Source organism: Somniosus microcephalus, chromosome 8 (assembly GCF_052327205.1).
Source record: "Somniosus microcephalus isolate GS21.2 chromosome 8, FLI_Smic_1.0, whole genome shotgun sequence".
NCBI lineage: Eukaryota > Metazoa > Chordata > Chondrichthyes > Squaliformes > Somniosidae > Somniosus > Somniosus microcephalus.
The window spans coordinates 105,725,402-105,744,284 of NC_140994.1; the positions used below are offsets into that span (position 1 = coordinate 105,725,402).

General features: G+C 48.9%; 1 protein-coding gene across 2 annotated transcripts in view; it reads right to left on the minus strand.

The window, feature by feature from the left end:
- The window catches only part of LOC147113740 (poly(A)-specific ribonuclease PNLDC1-like), a 292,736-nt gene that overhangs the window by 21,838 nt on the left and 252,015 nt on the right, over nucleotides 1-18,883 (minus strand). For both annotated transcript variants that reach the window (XM_085995053.1, XM_085995052.1), the window contains exons 15-16: nucleotides 7,689-7,731; nucleotides 3,666-3,765 (exon numbers count right to left, since the gene is read on the minus strand). In XM_085995053.1, the coding sequence (XP_085851179.1) occupies nucleotides 3,666-3,765; nucleotides 7,689-7,731 (143 nt within the window). The remainder of the gene's footprint in view (nucleotides 1-3,665; nucleotides 3,766-7,688; nucleotides 7,732-18,883) is intronic.

Here is an 18,883-nt window from a genome sequence, read left to right on the forward strand (position 1 = left end):
TACACCACAGGTTAGATACAGAGTAAAGCTCCCTTTACACTATCCCATCAAACACTCCCAGGGCAGGTACAGCACAGGGTTAGATACAGAGTAAAGCTCCCTCTACATTGTCCACACCAAATTCTCCCAGGGCAGGTACAGCACGGGTTAGATACAGTGTAAAGCTCCCTCGACACTGTCCCATATCTCTCAATACCCTTGTCCAACAAACGTCTATCGATCTCGGTTTTGAAATTTTTAACTGGCATCCAGCCTCAACAACTTTTTGGGGGGCAGAGTTCCAGATTTCCACTACCCTTTGTGTGAAGAAGTGCTTCCTGACATCACCTCTGAACGGCCGGGCTCTAATTTTAAGTTTCTGCCCTCTTGTTCTGGACTCCCCCCACCAGAGGAAATAGGTTCTCCCCGTCTACCCTATAGAATCCTTGTATCATCTTAAACACCTCAATTAGATCAGCCATTAATCTTCTATACTCAAGGGAATACAAGCCTGGTCTATGCAACCTGTCCTCATAATTTAACCCTTGATAATTCTGGTGAACCCCCTTTTATTGCTGGGATCGTTCTGGTGAATCTGTGCTGCACCCCCTCCAAGGCCAATGTATCCTTCCTGAGGAGCGGAGTCCAGAACTTAACCCAGTGTCCAGATTGTATAAAACACTAGTTAGGCCTCAGCTAGAGTACTGCGTGCAGTTCAGATCACCACATTACAGGAAAGATGTGATTGCACTAGAGAGGGTACAGAGGAGGTTAATGATGATGTTGCCAGGACTGGAGAATTTTAGCTATGAGGAAAGATTGGATAGGCTGGGGTTGTTTTCTTTGAAAAAGAGGAAGCTGAGGGGAGACCTTACTGAGGTGTGTAAAATTATGAGGGGTCTAGATAGAGTGGATAGGAAGGACCTATTTCCCTTAGCAGAAGGGTCAATAACCAGAGGGCAGAGATTTAAAGTAATTGGGAGAAGGATTAGAGGGGAGTTCAGGAGAACTTTGTTCACCCACAGGGTTGTGGAAGTCTGGAACTCACTGCCTGAAAGGGTGGTAGAGGCAGAAACACTCATCACATTGAAAAAGTACTTGGATATGCTGTTGAAGTGCCGTATCCTACAGGGCTACGGACCAAGAGCTGGAAATTGGGATTAGGCTGGATAGCTCTTTGTCAGCCGGCACGGACACGATGGGCCGAATGACCTCCTTCTGTGTAGTAAATTTCTATGATTCTATGAGGGTCTGACCAGAGCTTTATGAAAACTGTAACGTAACTTCCACCCCAGCAAACCCGGATACCCACCCCCTCTGTAAACCCTGACACCCACCCCCTCTGTAAACCCTGACACCCACCCCCTCTGTAAACCCTGATAGCCACCCCCCCTGTAAACCCTGATACCCACCCCCTCTGTAAACCCTGACACCCACCCCGTCTGTAAACCCTGATACCCACCCCCCCTGTAAACCCTGATACCCACCCCCTCTGTAAACCCTGACACCCACCCCGTCTGTAAACCCTGACACCCACCCCCTCTGTAAACCCTCATAGCCACCCCCTCTGTAAACCCTCATAGCCACCCCCTCTGTAAACCCTCATAACCCCCCCGTAAACCCTGACACCCACCCCCTCTGTAAACACTGATACCCACTCCCTCTGTAAACCCTGATACCCACCCCCTCTGTAAACCCTCATAACCCCCCCGTAAACCCTGATACCCACCCCCTCTGTAAACCCTGATACCCACCCCCTCTGTAAACACTGATACCCACCCCCTCTGTAAACCCTCATACCCACCCCCTCTGTAAACCCTCATAGCCACCCCCTCTGTAAACCCTCATACCCCCCCGTAAACCCTGATACCCACCCCCTCTGTAAAATCTGACACCCACCCCCTCTGTAAACCCTGACACCCACCCCCCCTGTAAACCCTGACACCCAACCCCCTGTAAACCCTGACACCCACCCCCTCTGTAAACCCTGATACCCACCCCCTCTGGAAACCCTGATACCCACTCCCTCTGTAAACCCTGATACCCACCCCCTCTGTAAACCCTCATACCCCCCCCGTAAACACTGATACCCACCCCCTCTGTAAACCCTGACACCCACCCCCTCTGTAAACCCTGATACCCACCCCCTCTGTAAACCCTGATACCCACCCCCTCTGTAAACCCTGACACCCACCCCCTCTGTAAACCCTGATACCCACCCCCTCTGTAAACCCTGATACCCACCCCCTCTGTAAACCCTGATACCCACCCCCTCTGTAAACCCTCATACCCACCCCCTCTGTAAACCCTGACACCCACCCCCTCTGTAAACCCTGATACCCACCCCCTCTGTAAACCCTGATACCCACCCCCTCTGTAAACCCTGACACCCACCCCCTCTGTAAACCCTGACACCCACCCCCTCTGTAAACCCTGACACCCACCCCCTCTGGAAACCCTGATACCCACCCCCTCTGGAAACCCTGATACCCACCCCCTCTGGAAACCCTGACACTCACCCCCTCTGTAAACCCTGATACCCACCCCCTCTGTAAACCCTGATACCCACCCCCTCTGTAAACCCTGATACCCACCCCCTCTGTAAACCCTGATACCCACCCCCTCTGTAAACCCTCATACCCACCCCCTCTGTAAACCCTGATACCCACCCCCTCTGTAAACCCTCATACCCACCCCCTCTATAAACCCTCATACCCACCCCCTCTGTAAACCCTCATACCCACCCCCTCTGTAAACCCTGATACCCACCCGCTCTGTAAACCCTCATACCCACCCCCTCTATAAACCCTCATACCCACCCCCTCTGGAAACCCTGACACCCACCCCCTCTGGAAACCCTGATACCCACCTCCTCTGGAAACCCTGATACCCACCCCCTCTGGAAACCCTGATACCCACCCCCTCTGTAAACCCTGACACCCACCCCCTCTGTAAACCCTCATACCCACCCCCTCTGTAAACCCTCATACCCACCCGCTCTGTAAACCCTGATACCCACCCCCTCTGTAAACCCTCATACCCACCCGCTCTGTAAACCCTGATACCCACCCCCTCTGTAAACCCTCATACCCACCCGCTCTGTAAACCCTCATACCCACCCCCTCTATAAACCCTCATACCCACCCCCTCTGGAAACCCTGATACCCAGCCCCTCTGGAAACCCTGATACCCACCCGCTCTGTAAACCCTGATACCCACCCCCTCTGTAAACCCTGACACTCACCACCTCTGTAAACCCTGATACCCACCCGCTCTGTAAACCCTCATACCCACCCGCTCTGTAAACCCTCATACCCACCCCCTCTGTAAACCCTCATACCCACCCGCTCTGTAAACCCTCATACCCACCCCCTGTGTAAACCCTGATACCCACCCCCTCTGTAAACCCTCCTACCCAACCCCTCTGTAAACCCTCATACCCACCCCCTGTGTAAACCCTGATACCCAGCCCCTCTGTAAACCCTGATACCCAGCCCCTCTGTAAACCCTGATACCCAGCCCCTCTGTAAACCCTGATACCCACCCCCTCTGTAAACCCTCATACCCACCCCCTGTGTAAACCCTGATACCCAGCCCCTCTGTAAACCCTCCTACCCACCCCCTCTGTAAACCCTGATACCCAACCCCTCTGTAAACCCTCATATCCACCCCCCCTCTGTACTCACCATGAAGGACTCCCGCGCCCTTATCAAATTGATGTTGTTCTTGTGAGGCTGCACTGTCGCCAAATATTCCCCAATCAGTGGGATACGGGGCTCAAAGATCCTGAATGGAGAGAAGGAGGAAGGGGAGAGAGAGTCAGAAAGGGGAGTGGGATAATATCTGTTGTATCCGTGTGTTAATGGAGACACGGAATGCAGGAGTAGGTTTCACAGGTGTTTACTGAACAAAGTCTAGAGGTGAACTAACTGATACAAGACACTATACAGGCTTATATAGCCCGAGTGGCCATTACCGGCATTACAGTATACAGGGGCTTTTAAAGGCACATACACCACAATTCCTCCCCTTTTAGACAACCAGTACATAATATTTTAAGTAATCATTAATTAACATATTACAAGAACAATAATCTACACATTTGCTGCAGTTAATCAATTATAAGTCAGTCTCTCTGGAGGCTTCCTGACTCGGTCCGGATAACGCCTCGGTGGTGTAGTAGGTTTTGGTGGTGTAGTAGGTTCTTTTGGCAAGGTCGATTCGGCTTGAATGCCAGTGTCGGGTTCATCTGGTTCCAGTATCACCAGATCGGAGGTAGATACTATGGGTATCTCTGCTTCATCATTAGGCGTATAGAGTTGTGGTGTAGGTTGTCCCTTTTCGGAGGACTCTATGATCTGGTCAGCATGGCACCTTATTATGCTTTCTCCAATGTCCACGGTATACATCAGCGGTCCTAGTCGTGTGCAAATGGTTCCAGGCTGCCATTTCTCGGTACGGTAGTCCCGGGCCAAAACTTGTTGACCTATCTGGAAGGTTCTAGTTGGCCTTTCATTCATGCCTTGAAATTGCCGGTTCTCCACGTCCCTTCTGATGTTTGGCTTGATCAAATCCAGCCGGCATCTTAGGCTTCAATTGAAGAACATCATGGCGGGAGTTTGGTTTGTAACCACATGTGTTGCATTCCTGTATGCAAACAAGAAGTTATCTACCTTATGCTGAAGTTTTATGTCTTCATTACCCATGGCCTTTATGGCCTTCTTGAAGGTCTGGACAAACCTTTCAGCCAATCCATTGGTGGCGGGATGGTATGGGGCGGACGTGTAGTGCTTAACCCCATTGATTTTTAAGAACTTCCTGAATTCTTCGGACACGAATTGCGGTCCATTATCAGAACAGATCTGTTCAGGCAGCCCATTCCTGGCAAATATGGTCCTTAATACTGTGATGGTTTTTTCCGTGGTGGTGGAGGACATCTTTATTACCTCCGGCCACTTGGAGTGTGCATCAACCGCGATTAAGAACATTGAGTCCATAAATGGACCAGCAAAGTCGATGTGTACCCTTTGCCATGGAGATGAGGGCCACTCCCATGGTTGTAGAGGGGCTTGTGGTGGGGCGTTTTGGACCTTCTGGCATCCTAGGCAGCTCTTGGTCATGTCTTCGATGTCTCCATCGATACCTGGCCACCACACAAACGCTCTAGCTAGGTTCTTCATTTTCACTCCACCCAGATGCCCCTCGTGAAGCTCTTTTAGCACTTTATCCTGGAGTTTGGGTGGAATCACCACTCTGGATCCACACATCAAGGTTCCTCGGCACACTGACAGCTGTTCTCTTCTTTGCGAGATTGCTGGCAACAGTGGTTCGCCATGTGCTGGCCATCCCTTCACCGTTAAATCGTAGACTCGTGAGAGAGTCGGGTCATTCCTCGTTTCCTTTTCAATGGCAGAATTTGTTACTGGTAGACATTCCACTATGGTTGAGTGGAACATCTCCACTGGGTCCACTGTAGGTGCCTCTTCTACCGTTGGCAACGGTAGGCGCGATAAACCGTCAGCATTCCCATGCTGTTTTGATCCTCTGTATTCTATGTCATATTGGTGTGCCCCTAGGAAAAGGGACCACCTCTGTAGCCTTTGCGCTGTCATAATGGGAACACCCTTTTTAGGGTTGAATATGGAGACGAGGGGTTGATGGTCAGTCAACAAGGTAAATTTTTGTCCGTGTAGGTAATGGTTGAATTTCTTCACTCCCCATACCAGGCTGAGTGCTTCCCTGTCGATCTGGGCATAGTTACGCTCAGCTGAGTTCAATGAGCGTGACGCAAAAGCTATCGGCCGCTCCGAGCCATCAGGGAATCTATGCGATAATACCGCTCCTACGCCGTAAGGGGATGCATCGCACGCCAGTCTGATTGGCAGTGATGCGTTGTAATGAGCCAAAACTTCCTTGGACGTGATCAAGCCTTTGCATTTATGGAAGGCACGTTTACAGTCTTCGCTCCATTTCCAAATTACTCCCGTTTGTAGTAGTTCGTTAAGAGGGTGCAGAAGAGTTGACAAGTTCGGTAAAAATTTATGGTAGTAATTTATCAATCCCAGGAACGACCTTAATTGTGAGACATTTTCAGGTGCTGGGGCTTTTATGACCGCTTCAGTTTTTTCAGGTGACTTATGCAACCCTTCCTCGTTAATTATGTGGCCACAATATGATATTTGTTTCTGGAAAAATTCGCACTTGGGGCGATTTGCTCGTAGGCCCCGTTCTCTCAGCCTAGTGAGCACCTGCTCCAAATTGGCAAGGTGCTCATTGTCGTTTTCTCCTGTTACAAGGATGTCGTCTAGGTAGCATTGAGTCCCCGGAATCCCTTGGAGGACTTGCTCCATAGCTCTTTGCCAGATAGCTGGAGCTGATGCTACTCCGAAAACCAGTCGATTGTACTGGTACAGGCCTTTGTGTGTATTTATCGTGAGAAACTTTTTAGAGGCCTCTTCAACCTCCATCTGTAGATATGCCTGTGCCAAGTCAATTTTGGTGAAACGTTTTCCTCCGGATAGTGAGGCGAAAATATCTTCTATCCTCGGAAGAGGATACTGTACCGTGTGAAGGACCGGGTTTACAGTCACCTTGAAGTCCCCACAGATGCGAATTTTTCTCTGTTCTTCAGATTTATCATTATTCAACGTTTTCTTCAGCGCCTCCCGCGCTTTCCTTTCTTCCCTGCAGAAAAAAAATGGCGCTTCCCACGCTTTCCCGCCGCTGCTGCTGCTGACAATGCTGTTCTCCGTGGTTTTTATTTACATAGGTTTTTTTTTTCAAATCGGTGGAGACTCGTTCCCGCCGGTCTCTCTGGGACTTTTCCCTCCCTCTGCTTGGTCCGAACGCCGACCTGCTTTGCAGCGCCGGCCGTCTCCCGAGTGCTCCCCCCCTCTGTCTCTGTTTACCTCCGCCTTCGCTGCTCGGCGCCGCTGCAGAGCCAGCCGATGGAGCCCCAGCCCGCCGCCCAGGAAGGACCACTGCAGTACCTGCCACCAGCTCGGCCAGCCGGTGAAACCACAGCCTTTCCCTTTTCTCTTTTCTTTCTTGTTTTTCTTCGACTTTCGTCTGAGGAATCGATCTCCTTGAGGTGCTGCCGAATTGCAGGTAAGTCCGTTTCCAATTCGTCACCACTGTTGTATCCGTGTGTTAATGGAGACACGGAATGCAGGAGTAGGTTTCACAGGTGTTTACTGAACAAAGTCTGGAGGTGAACTAACTGATACAAGACACTATACAGGCTTATATAGCCCGAGTGGCCATTACCGGCATTACAGTATACAGGGGCTCTTAAAGGCACATACACCACAATATCCACTTCAACATCACTAAAAAAAACCACCAGATGATCTGGTCATTGATCCTCTGGTTGTTTGCGGAATCTTGCTGTGCGCAAATGGGCTGTCGATTTTCCCTACGTTACAACAGTGACGGAAACATCAAAAAATTCCCTTCAATGGCGGTGAATGGGGTGACGTCCTCGCTAATGGTCTCGCACGAGGACACACCATCACAGCCGTTAGTGGGCATGAGGACACACCATCACAACCGTTAGCGGGCACGAGGACGCACCATCACAACAGTTAGCGGGCACGAGGACACACCATCACAACCATTAGCGGGCACGAAGACACACCATCACAACCGTTAGTGGGCACGAGGACACTCCAAGGCAGTCCTTAAAGCTCGCACTTGACCGCCAGACTTACCCGCTCTGATGGGCCAGGAGCAGTTGAGCCAATTGCAGCAACACTAGAAATTAAAGGGAGAAGAAAACACACATTAATTTTATCATTTTATCTTAAATTCTCTCTCCTCCCCTGCTCCTGATGGCATGGACAACCCCCTCACCCCATCCACTGGACCGGGGATGGGGCTGGGGCCTTTCCTGCTGTGTGTGCGTGAGGAGCTCAGTACCACATCGGGTGAGGTCAGGCTTACTCAGCACAGACTGGGATGGGGCCTGGGCCTTTCCTGCTCTGTGTGTGTGAGGGGTGTACCAGAGAGGTACAGTATGGACTCGATATTCAACAGGCAGAAATAAATTGAGAAAGCCAGTCATTTTTGGGTGGTTTCTCCAACCCAGGACCCCAAGGAGAGGAGCTGAGCATCCGGGGAATCTTTCATCAGCGACAGGAATTGGCTTCTAATTTACCCCCAGGGTCTCTTACGGCCCATTCGCCACATGCTGGAACCAGAGCAAAGGGTTCTTAAGGGGATGGGACAGGCCAGCTAATCACAACAACTGCACTCGAGAAACCCGATTGAATTTCAATAATGTGCATTTTAGTAGGAGGAATAAGGAGGCCACATACTGCTTGGAAAACAATGGTCTAAATGAAGTAGAGGAGCAGAGGGATCGGGGGGTACAGATACACAAATCACTAAAAGTCGCGACGCAGTTTAATAAGGCCAACAAAAGAAAGCTAACCAAGCACTGGGTCTCATTTCTAGAGAAGTAGAATTGAAAAGCAGAGAAGTTATGTTAAACTTGTATAAAAACTTGGTTAGACCGCACTTGGAGCACTGTGCACAGTTCTAGTCTCCATGTACCTTGGTTATCCCATGGATTGGAGGATAGCTAATGTAACCCCACTATTTAAAAAGGGTGGTAGAGAAAAAACGGGAAATTATAGACTGGTAAGCCAGTAATGCGGAAAATGCTAGAGTCCATTATAAAAGATGTAATAGCAGAGCACTTGGAAAACAGTGACAGGATCGGACAAAGTCAACATGGATTTACAAAAGGTAAATCATGCTTGACTAATCTACTGGAATTTTTTGAGGATGTAACTGGTAGCACGGTGGCATAGTGGTTAGCACTGTTGGCTCACAGCGCCAGGGACCCGGGTTCGAACCCGGCCTCGGGCGACTGTCTGTGTGGAGTTTGCACATTCTCCCCGTGTTTGCGTGGGTTTCCTCCGGGTGCTCCGGTTTCCTCCCACAGTCCAAAGATGTGCGAGTTAGGTTGATTGGCTATGATAAATTGACCCTTAGTGTTAGGGGGATTAAATACGTGGGGTTACGGGGATAGGGTGGGATATGTGTTGGTGTAGGGGTTACCGGGATCGGGTGGGATATGTGTCGGTGCAGGCTCGATGGGCCGAAATGGCCTCTATCTGCACTGGGGTTTCTGTGATTCTGTGAATAGATAAGGGAGAACCAGTGGATGTGGTGTATTTGGACTTTCAGAAGGCTTTCGATAAGGTCCCGCATAAGAGATTAGCGTATAAAGTTAAAGCACATGGAATTGGGGGTAAGGTACTGTCTTGGATAGAGAACTGGTTGGCAGACAGGAAGCAAAGAATTGGAATAAACGGGTCTTTTTCCGAGTGGCAGGCAGTGACTAGTGGGGTACCGCAGGGATCGGTGCTAGGACCCCAGCTATTCACAATATATATAAATGATCTAGACAAGGGAACTAGATGTAATGGGCCAGAAATTGGTGAACGGGGCTTGCCGCGCGTGCAAGCCCCGTATATGCACTTACCCCGCGCTACTGCCGATCAGCTCCAGGGACGCCTGGACTTGGTGTTTGAAAAAGAAGAATCCCGGGCAGCGTATGGCGTCACGCCGCCCAGGAGTGCAGCCAGCGCGAAGCCAGGAGCGTGCAGTGCAAGTGAGACACGCCCCTTGAGGTCTCAGTTTCACTGGACACGCCCCCAATGTTTCTGTCAAGCTGCTAAGCATTTTTACATGCAAAGCAGCAGTTTAAATAGGTTTTTGGAAGTTTTTTGAAGATTTTGGTAACTTTTATAAACTTTTTAAAATGTTTACATTATTTTGAGTAATCTGAAGTAGTTTTAAAGAGAACTAAAGCAATTTAAAGACTTTTAAAAGCCCTAAAAGAATTTTTTTAATTCCATTTATTTATTTAGCAATGTCGTCGTCATACGTGTCTTCACACTGTTCCCTTTGGGAAACTGTATGAAGTGGTGGAAGGATTTATGGCCATGATTAACGCTCATTCCGTGACCGTAACCATCTTTGAACCAGCCATTAGGGTGGTTAGTCCTATGGCGGGAGGGTTTTACGGGCTCCCACAAGCTATACAAGGAGGGGGGGCCACCCACACCCACGAACGCAAATATCCCGCTGGATGTCAACCCAGAATTTAAAGATGGAGCTCCGACTCCACTTGCCGGGACTGTCTGGAGTGGGGTTCGAAACCCTACCCTGATCTGGCCCAGCGGCGGGGATCCTACCGCTATGACAAAGGCCCAATCCGATTAGCAACGTGAAATGGCAGCATAGGGCTCCAGTCACGGGGAGGGAAAAGGCGCAGGAAACGTATGGGTGTCACCTTTTGTGCGGAGTGGGCCTTTTGCGCAGAAGGAGTAGGGTTTTGAACCCCACTCCAGACAGTCCCGGCAAGTGGAGTCGGAGCTCCATCTTTAAATTCTGGGTGGACATCCAGCGGGATACTTGCGTCCGTGGGTGTTGGTGGACCCCCCCCCCCCTCAGATGGGTTGTGGGAGCCCGTAAAACCCTCCCGCCATAGGACTAACCACCCTAATGGCTGGTTCAAAGATGGTTACGGTCACGGAATGAGCGTTAATCACGGCCATAAATCCTTCCACCACTTCATACAGTTCCCCAAAGGGAACAGTGTGAGGATACGTACGATGATGACCTCTTGCGCAATGCACCTCCTTGGACCCTCAGTCGCAGATGCGAGGGGGCAAGTCGTGCAATTGTTAAATTTTTCATTTTATTGACATGTAAAATGTTGGCCCAGTAATTCCCTTCCAAATGCGCGAGTACGGTCGGGGTACTTACGCATCTGGCCGGATGAAATGCCGGTTTTCAGCATGCACAGTGCATGTGGGGAAAACCGGCATTTCCTGTCCTCTGAACGAAGGGGTTCAGAGGCAGAACGCGTGCGACTGCACAGGCAGCGCGTGCGCAGTATAATTCGCCGCTTTCATTAATGCTTTCGGTGAGGTCAAGTCATTACAACTTACACATGAAAAAAGCATGGGTACAGTTGCTCCAGAGGCTGCGGAGGAAGATATTTATTATCGTGGAGCTTCTGAAAGTATGTATGTCTGTATATATTCCTTTGCGTGTTATGTATATATTCCTTTACTTATGTGTATGAATGTATTATTTAATTATGACTTTCAGAGAAAGTAACTTATTGGAAAATCATAATTAAAAACATACATTCATACACATTAGTAAAGGAATATAAAACATACATACATATACGTAAAGGAATATATGTGGACATACATACATAACTCATTCTCACATTCCATTCACACAGCCACAATTGCTCCTTCTACCTACCGTTCTGAAAACCCTTAAAAAAAATTTTTTTTTAACTTTAAAGCTTACTTAAAATTTCTTAAAATAACTTCCCTCCCTTTCCCAAACAAAAATATTGCATTTCAGAAGCTCCACGATAAAATATATCTTCCTCCGCAGCCAATGAACAACTTTACACTTGCTTTTTTCAAGTGTAACTTCTAAGGACTTACCCTCACTGAATCCATCATTGAAATCCACAAAGTTCACTGCGCAAGCGCTGCCTGTGCAGTCGCACGCGCTGTGAATAGACCTCGGGTCTGGAAATGCCGGCGTTCCCCGCATGCGCTGTTCCTGCTGAACGCCGGCATTTCCAACGGCCAAATGCGTGAGTACCCCGACCGTACTCACGCTTCTGGCCGCGAATTTCTGGCCCAATATCTCCAAGTTTGCAGACGACACAAAGCTGGGTGGGCGTGTGTGCTGTGAGGAGGATGCAGAGAAACTCCAGTACGATTTGGACAGGTTGGGTGATTGGGCAGATGCATGGCAAATGCAGTATAATGTGGATAAATGTGAGGTTATCCACTTCGGTGGCAAAAACAGGAAGACAGATTATTATACGAACGGCAATAGATGGGGAAAAGGGGAAGAGCAACGAGACCTGGGTGTCCTTGAGCACCAGTCGCTGAAGGTAAGCATGCAGGTGCAGCAGGCGGTTAAAAAGGCAAAATGTATGTTACATAGAAACATAGAAAATAGGAGCAGGAGTAGGCCATTCGGCCCCTCGAGCCTGCTCCGCCATTTAGTGAGATCATGGCTGATCATCCAAATTCAGTACCCTGTCCCTGCCTTCTCCCCATATCCCTTGATCCCTTTAGCCTTAAGAAATATATCTAACTCCTTCTTGAATATATTTAATGAATTGGCCTCAACTGCCTTCTGTGGTAGAGAATTCCACAGGTTCACCACTCTCTGGGTGAAGAAATTCTTCATCATCTCTGTCCTAAATGGCTTACCCCTTATTTTTAGACTGTGACCCCTGGTTCTGGACTCCCCCGCCATCGGGAACATCCTTCCTGCATCTAGTCCTGTTAGAATTTTATAAGTTTCAATGAGATCCCCTCTCATTCTTCTAAACTCCAGCGACTATAAGCCCAATCGACCCAATCTCTCCTCATATGTCATTCTTGCCATCCCAGGTATCAGTCTGGTGAATCTTCGCTGCACTCCCTCCATGGCAAGAACATCCTTCCTCAGATAAGGTGACCAAAACTGCACACAATACTCAAGGTGTGGTCTCACCAAGGCCCTGTACAACTGCAGCAAAACATCCTTGTTCTTGTACTCGAGCCCCCTCGCTACGAAGGCCAACATACCATTTGCCTTCTTAACCGCCTGCTGCACCTGCATGCTTACCTTCAGCAACTGGTGCACAAGGACACCCAGGTCTCGTTGCACTTCCCCTTCTCCCAATCTATTGCCGTTCAGATAATAATCTGCCTTCCTGTTTTTGCCACGAAAGTGGATAACCTCGCATTTATCCACATTATACTGCATCTGCTATGCTTCTGCCCAATCACCCAACCTGTCCAAATCATACTGGAGTTTCTCGGCATCCTCCTCACAGCACACACGCCCACCCAGCTTTGTGTCATCTGCAAACTTGGAGATATTACATCTAGTTCACTCGTCTAGATCATTAATATATATTGTGAATAGCTGGGGTCCTAGGACCGATCCCTGCGGTACCCTACTAGTCACTGTCTGCCACTCGGAAAAAGACCCGTTTATTCTAACTCTTGGCTTCCTGTCTGCCAACCAGTTCTCTATCCAAGACAGTACCTTGCCCCCAATCCCATGTGCCTTAACTTTATACGCTAATCTCTTATGTGGGACCTTATCGAAAGCCTTCTGAAAGTCCAAATACACCACATCCACTGGTTCTCCCTTATCTATTCTACCAGTTACATCCTCAAAAAATTCCAGTAGATTAGTCAAGCACGATTTACCTTCTGTAAATCCATGTTGACTTTGTCTGATGCTGTCACTGTTTTCCAAGTGCTCTGCTATTACATCTTTTAAAATGGACTCTAGCATTTTCCCCACTGCCGAAGTCAGGCTTACCGGTCTATAATTCCCCGTTTTCTTTCTACCACCCTTTTTGAACAGTGGGGTAACATTAGCTACCCTCCAATCCATGGGAACTGTTCCAGAGTCTAAAGAATTTTGGAAGAATGTTGGCCTTCATAGCGAGAGGATTTGAGTACAGGAGCAAGGATGTCTTGCTGCAGTTCTACAGGGCCTTGGTGAGACCACACTTTGAATATTGTGTGCAGTTTTGGCCGCCTTATCTGAGGAAGGATGATCTTGCCATGGAGAGAGTGCAGCGAAGATTCACCAGACTGATACCTGATACTGATGGCAGGAATGACGTATGAGGAGAGATTGGGTCAATTAGGCTTATGCTCGCTGGAGTTGAGAAGAATGAGAGGGGATCTCATTGAAACTTATAAAATTCTAACAGGACTAAGACTAGATGCAGGAAGGATGTTCCCGATGGCGGGGGAGTCCAGAACCAGGGGTCACAGTCTAAGGATAAGGGGTAAGCCATTTAGGACTGAGATGAGGAGGAATTTCTTCACCCAGAGAGTGGTGAACCTGTGGAATTCTCTGCCACACAGGGCAATTGAGGCCAATTCATTAAATATATTCAAGAAGGAGTTGGATATATTTCTTGAGGCTAAAGGGATCAAGGGATATGGGGAGAAAGCAGGGACACGGTACTGAATTTGGATGATCAGCTATGATCTCATTAAATGGCGGAGCGGGCTCGAGGGGCCGAATGGCCTACTCCTGCTCCTATCTTCTATGTTTCTATGTTAGACCACACTTGGAGCACTGTGCACAGTTCTGGTCTCCATGTACCTTGGTGAGACCACACTTGGAGCACTGTGCACAGTTCTAGTCTCCATGTACCTTGGTTAGACCACACTTGGAGCACTGTGTACAGTTCTAGTCTCCATATACCTTGGTTAGACCACACTTGGATTACTGTGCACAGTTCTAGTCTCCATATACCTTGGTTAGACCACCCTTGGAGCACAGTGCACAGTTCTAGTCTCCATGTACTTTGGTTAGACCACCCTTGGAGCACTGTGCACAGTTCTGGTCTCCATGTACCTTGGTGAGACCACACTTGGAGCACTGTGCACAGTTCTAGTCTCCATGTACCTTGGTTAGACCACACTTGGAGCACTGTGTACAGTTCTAGTCTCCATGTACCTTGGTTAGACCACACTTGGAGTACTGTGCACAGATCAAGTCTCCATGTACTTTGGTTAGACCACACTTGGAGCACTGTGCGCAGTTCTAGTCTCCATATACCTTGGTAAGACCACACTTGGAGCACTGTGCACAGTTGAAGTCTCCATACACCTTGGTTAGACCACACTTGGAGCACTGTGCACAGTTCTAGTCTCCATATACCTTGGTTAGACCACCCTTGGAGCACTGTGCACAGTTCTAGTCTCCATATACCTTGGTGAAATCACCCTTGGAGCACTGTGCACAGTTCCAGTCTCCATGTACCTTGGTTAGACCACACTTGGAGCACTGTGCACAGTAATAGTCTCCATATACCTTGGTTAGACCACACTTGGAGCACTGTGCACAGTTCTAGTCTCCATATACCTTGCTTAGACCACATTTGGAGCACTGTGCACAGTTCCAGTACCCATGTACCTTGGTGAGACCACACTTGGAGCACTGTGCACAGTTCTAGTCTCCTTGTACCTTGGTGAGACAACACTTGGAGCACTGTGCACAGTTCTAGCCTCCATGTACCTTGGTTAGACCACACTTGGAGCACAGTGCACAGTTCTAGTCTCCATGTACTTTGGTTAGACCACACTTGGAGCACTGTGCACAGTTCTAGTCTCCATGTACCTTGGTTTCACCACACTTGGAGCACTGTGCACAGTTCTGGTCTCCATATACCTTGGTGAGACTACACTTGGAGCACTGTGCACAGTTCTAGTCTCCATGTACCTTGGTTAGACCACACTTGGAGCACTGTGCACAGTTCTAGTCTCCATGTACCTTGGTTACACCACACTTGGAGCACTGTGCACAGTTCTAGTCTCCATGTACCTTGGTGAGACCACACTTGGAGCACTGTGCACAGTTCCAGTCTCCATGTACCTTGGTTAGACCACACTTGGAGCACTGTGCACAGTTCTAGTATCCATGTACCTTGGTTAAACCACACTTGGAGCACTGTGCACAGTTCTAGTCTCCATATACCTTGGTGAGACCACACTTGGAGCATTGTGCACAGTTCTAGTCTCCATATACCTTGGTTAGACCACACTTGGAGCAATGTGCACAGTTCTAGTCTCCATGGACATTGGTTAGACCACACTTGGAGCACTGTGCACAGTTCTTGTCTCCATATACCTTGGTGAGACCACACTTGGAGCACTGTGCACAGTTCTAGTCTCCATGTACCTTGGTTAGACCATCCTTGGAGCACTGTGCACAGTTCTAGTCTCCATATACCTTGGTGAAATTACCGTTGGAGCACTGTGCACAGTTCCAGTCTCCATGTACCTTGGTTAGACCACACTTGGAGCACTGTGCACAGTTATAGTCTCCATATACCTTGGTTAGACCACACTTGGAGCACTGTGTACAGTTCTAGTCTCCATGTACCTTGCTTAGACCACATTTGGAGCACTGTGCATAGTTCCAGTCTCCTTGTACCTTGGTGAGACAACACTTGGAGCACTGTGCACAGTTATAGTCTCCATATACCTTGGTTAGACCACACTTGGAGCACTGTGTACAGTTCTAGTCTCCATATACCTTGCTTAGACCACATTTGGAGCACTGTGCATAGTTCCAGTCTCCTTGTACCTTGGTGAGACAACACTTGGAGCACTGTGCACAGTTATAGTCTCCATATACCTTGGTTAGACCACACTTGGAGCACTGTGCACAGTTCTAGCCTCCTTGTACCTTGGTTAGACCACACTTGGAGCACTGTGCACAGTTCTAGCCTCCATACACCTTGGTGAGACCACACTTGGAGCACTGTGCACAGTTCTAGTCTCCTTGTACCTTGGTGAGACAACACTTGGAGCACTGTGCACAGTTCTAGCCTCCATGTACCTTGGTGAGACCACCCTTGGAGCACTGTGCAGAGTTCAAGTCTCCATATACCTTGGTGAGACCACCCTTGGAGCACTGTGCAGAGTTCAAGTCTCCATATACCTTGGTGAGACAACACTTGGAGCACTGTGCACAGTTCTAGCCTCCATGTACCTTGGTTAGACTACACTTGGAGCACTGTGCACAGTTCTAGTCTCCATATACCTTGGTTAGACCACACTTGGAGCACTGTGCACAGTTCTAGTCTCCATATACCTTGGTTGGACTACACTTGGAGCACTGTGCACAGTTCTAGTCTCCACTTACGTTGGTGAGACCACACTTGGAGCCCTGTGCACAGTTCTACTCTCCATATACCTTAGTTGGACTACACTTGGAGCACTGTGCACAGTTCTAGTCTCCACTTACCTTGGTTAGACCACACTTGGAGCACTGTGCACAGTTCTAGTCTCCATATACCTTGGTTAGACCACACTTGGAGCACTGTGCACAGTTCTAGTCTCCATGTACCTTGGTTAGACCACACTTGGAGCACTGTGCACAGTTCTAGTCTCCATTTACCTTGGTTAGACCACACTTGAAGCACTGTGCACAGTTCTAGTCTCCATGTGCCTTGGTTAGACCACACTTGAAGCACTGTGCACAGTTCTAGTCTACATATACCTTGGTGAGACCACACTTGGAGCACTGTGCACAGTTCCAGTCTCCATATACCTTGGTGAGACCACACTTGGAGCACTGTGCGCAGTTCTAGTCTCCATATACCTTGGTTAGTCCACATTTGGAGCACTGTGCACAGTTCTAGTCTCCATGTACCTTGGTTAGACTACACTTGGAGCACTGTGCACAGTTCTGGTCTCCATAGACCTTGGTGAGACCACCCTTGGAGCAATATGCACAGTACTAGTCTCCATGTACCTTGGGTAGACCACACTTGGAGCACTGTGCACAGTTCCAGTCTCCATGTACCTTGGTTAGACCACCCTTGGAGCACTGTGCACAGTTCTAGTCTCCATGTACCTTGGTTAGACCACCCTTGGAGCACTGTGCACAGTACAAGTCTCCATATACCTTGGTGAGACCACGCTTGGAGCACTGTGCACAGTTCTAGTCTCGATATACCTTGGTTAGACTGCACTTGGAGCACTGTGCACAGTTCTAGTCTCCATGCACATTGGTTGGACCACCCTTGGAGCACTGAGCACAGTTCTAGTCTCCATGTACCTTGATGAGACCACACTTGGAGCACTGTGCACAGTTCTGGTCTCCATGTACCTTGGTTAGACCAGACCTGGAGCACTGTGCACAGTTCTAGTCTCCATGTACCTTGGTTAGACCACCCTTGGAGCACTGTGCACAGTTCTAGTCTCCATGTACCTTGGTGAGACCACACTTGGAGCACTGTGCACAGTACTAGTCTCCATATACCTTGGTGAGACCACACCTGGAGCACTGTGCACAGTTCTAGTCTCCATATACCTTGGTTAGACCACCCTTGGAGCACTGCGCACAGTTCTAGTCTCCATGTACCTTGGTTAAGCCACACTTGGAGCACTGTGCACAGTTCTGGCCTCCATGTACCTTGGTGAGACCACACTTGGAGCACTGTGCACAGTTCTAGTCTCCATGTACCTTCGTTAGACCACTCTTGGAGCACTGTGCACAGTTCTAGTTTCCATATACGTTGGTTAGACCACACTTGGAGCACTGTGCACAGTTCTAGTCTCCATGTTCGTTGGTTAGACCACACTTGGAGCACTGTGCACAGTTCCAGTCTCCATATACCTTGGTGAGACCACACTTGGAGCACTGTGCACAGTTCTAGTATCCATGTACCTTGGTTAGACCACACTTGGAGCACTGTGCACAGTTCCAGTCTCCATATACCTTGGTGAGACCACACTTGGAGCACTGTGCACAGTTCTAGTCTCCATATAACTTGGTGAGACCACACTTGGAGCACTGTGCACACTTCTAGTCTCCATGTACCTTGGTTAGACCACACTTGGAGTACTGTGTTCTAGTCTAGTCTCCATGTACCTTGGTTAGACTACACTTGGAGCACTGTGCACAGTTCTGGTCTCCATATACCTTGGTGAGGCCACCCTTGGAGCAATTTGCACAGTTCTAGTCTCCATGTACCTTGGTTAGACCACACTTGGAGCACTGTGCACAGTTCTAGTCTCCATATACCTTGGTTAGACTGCACTTGGAGCACTGTGCACAGTTCTAATCTCCATATACCTTGGTGAGACCACACTTGGAGCAATGTGCACAGTTCTAGTCTCCATATACCTTGGTTAGACTACACTTGGAGCACTGTGCACAGTTCTAGTCTCCATTTACCTTGGTGAGACCACAATTGGAGCACTGTGCACAGTTCTAGTCTCCATGTACCTTGGTTAGACCACCCTTGGAGCACTGTGCACAGTTCTAGTCTCCATATAGTTTGGTGAGACCACACTTGGAGCACTGTGCTCAG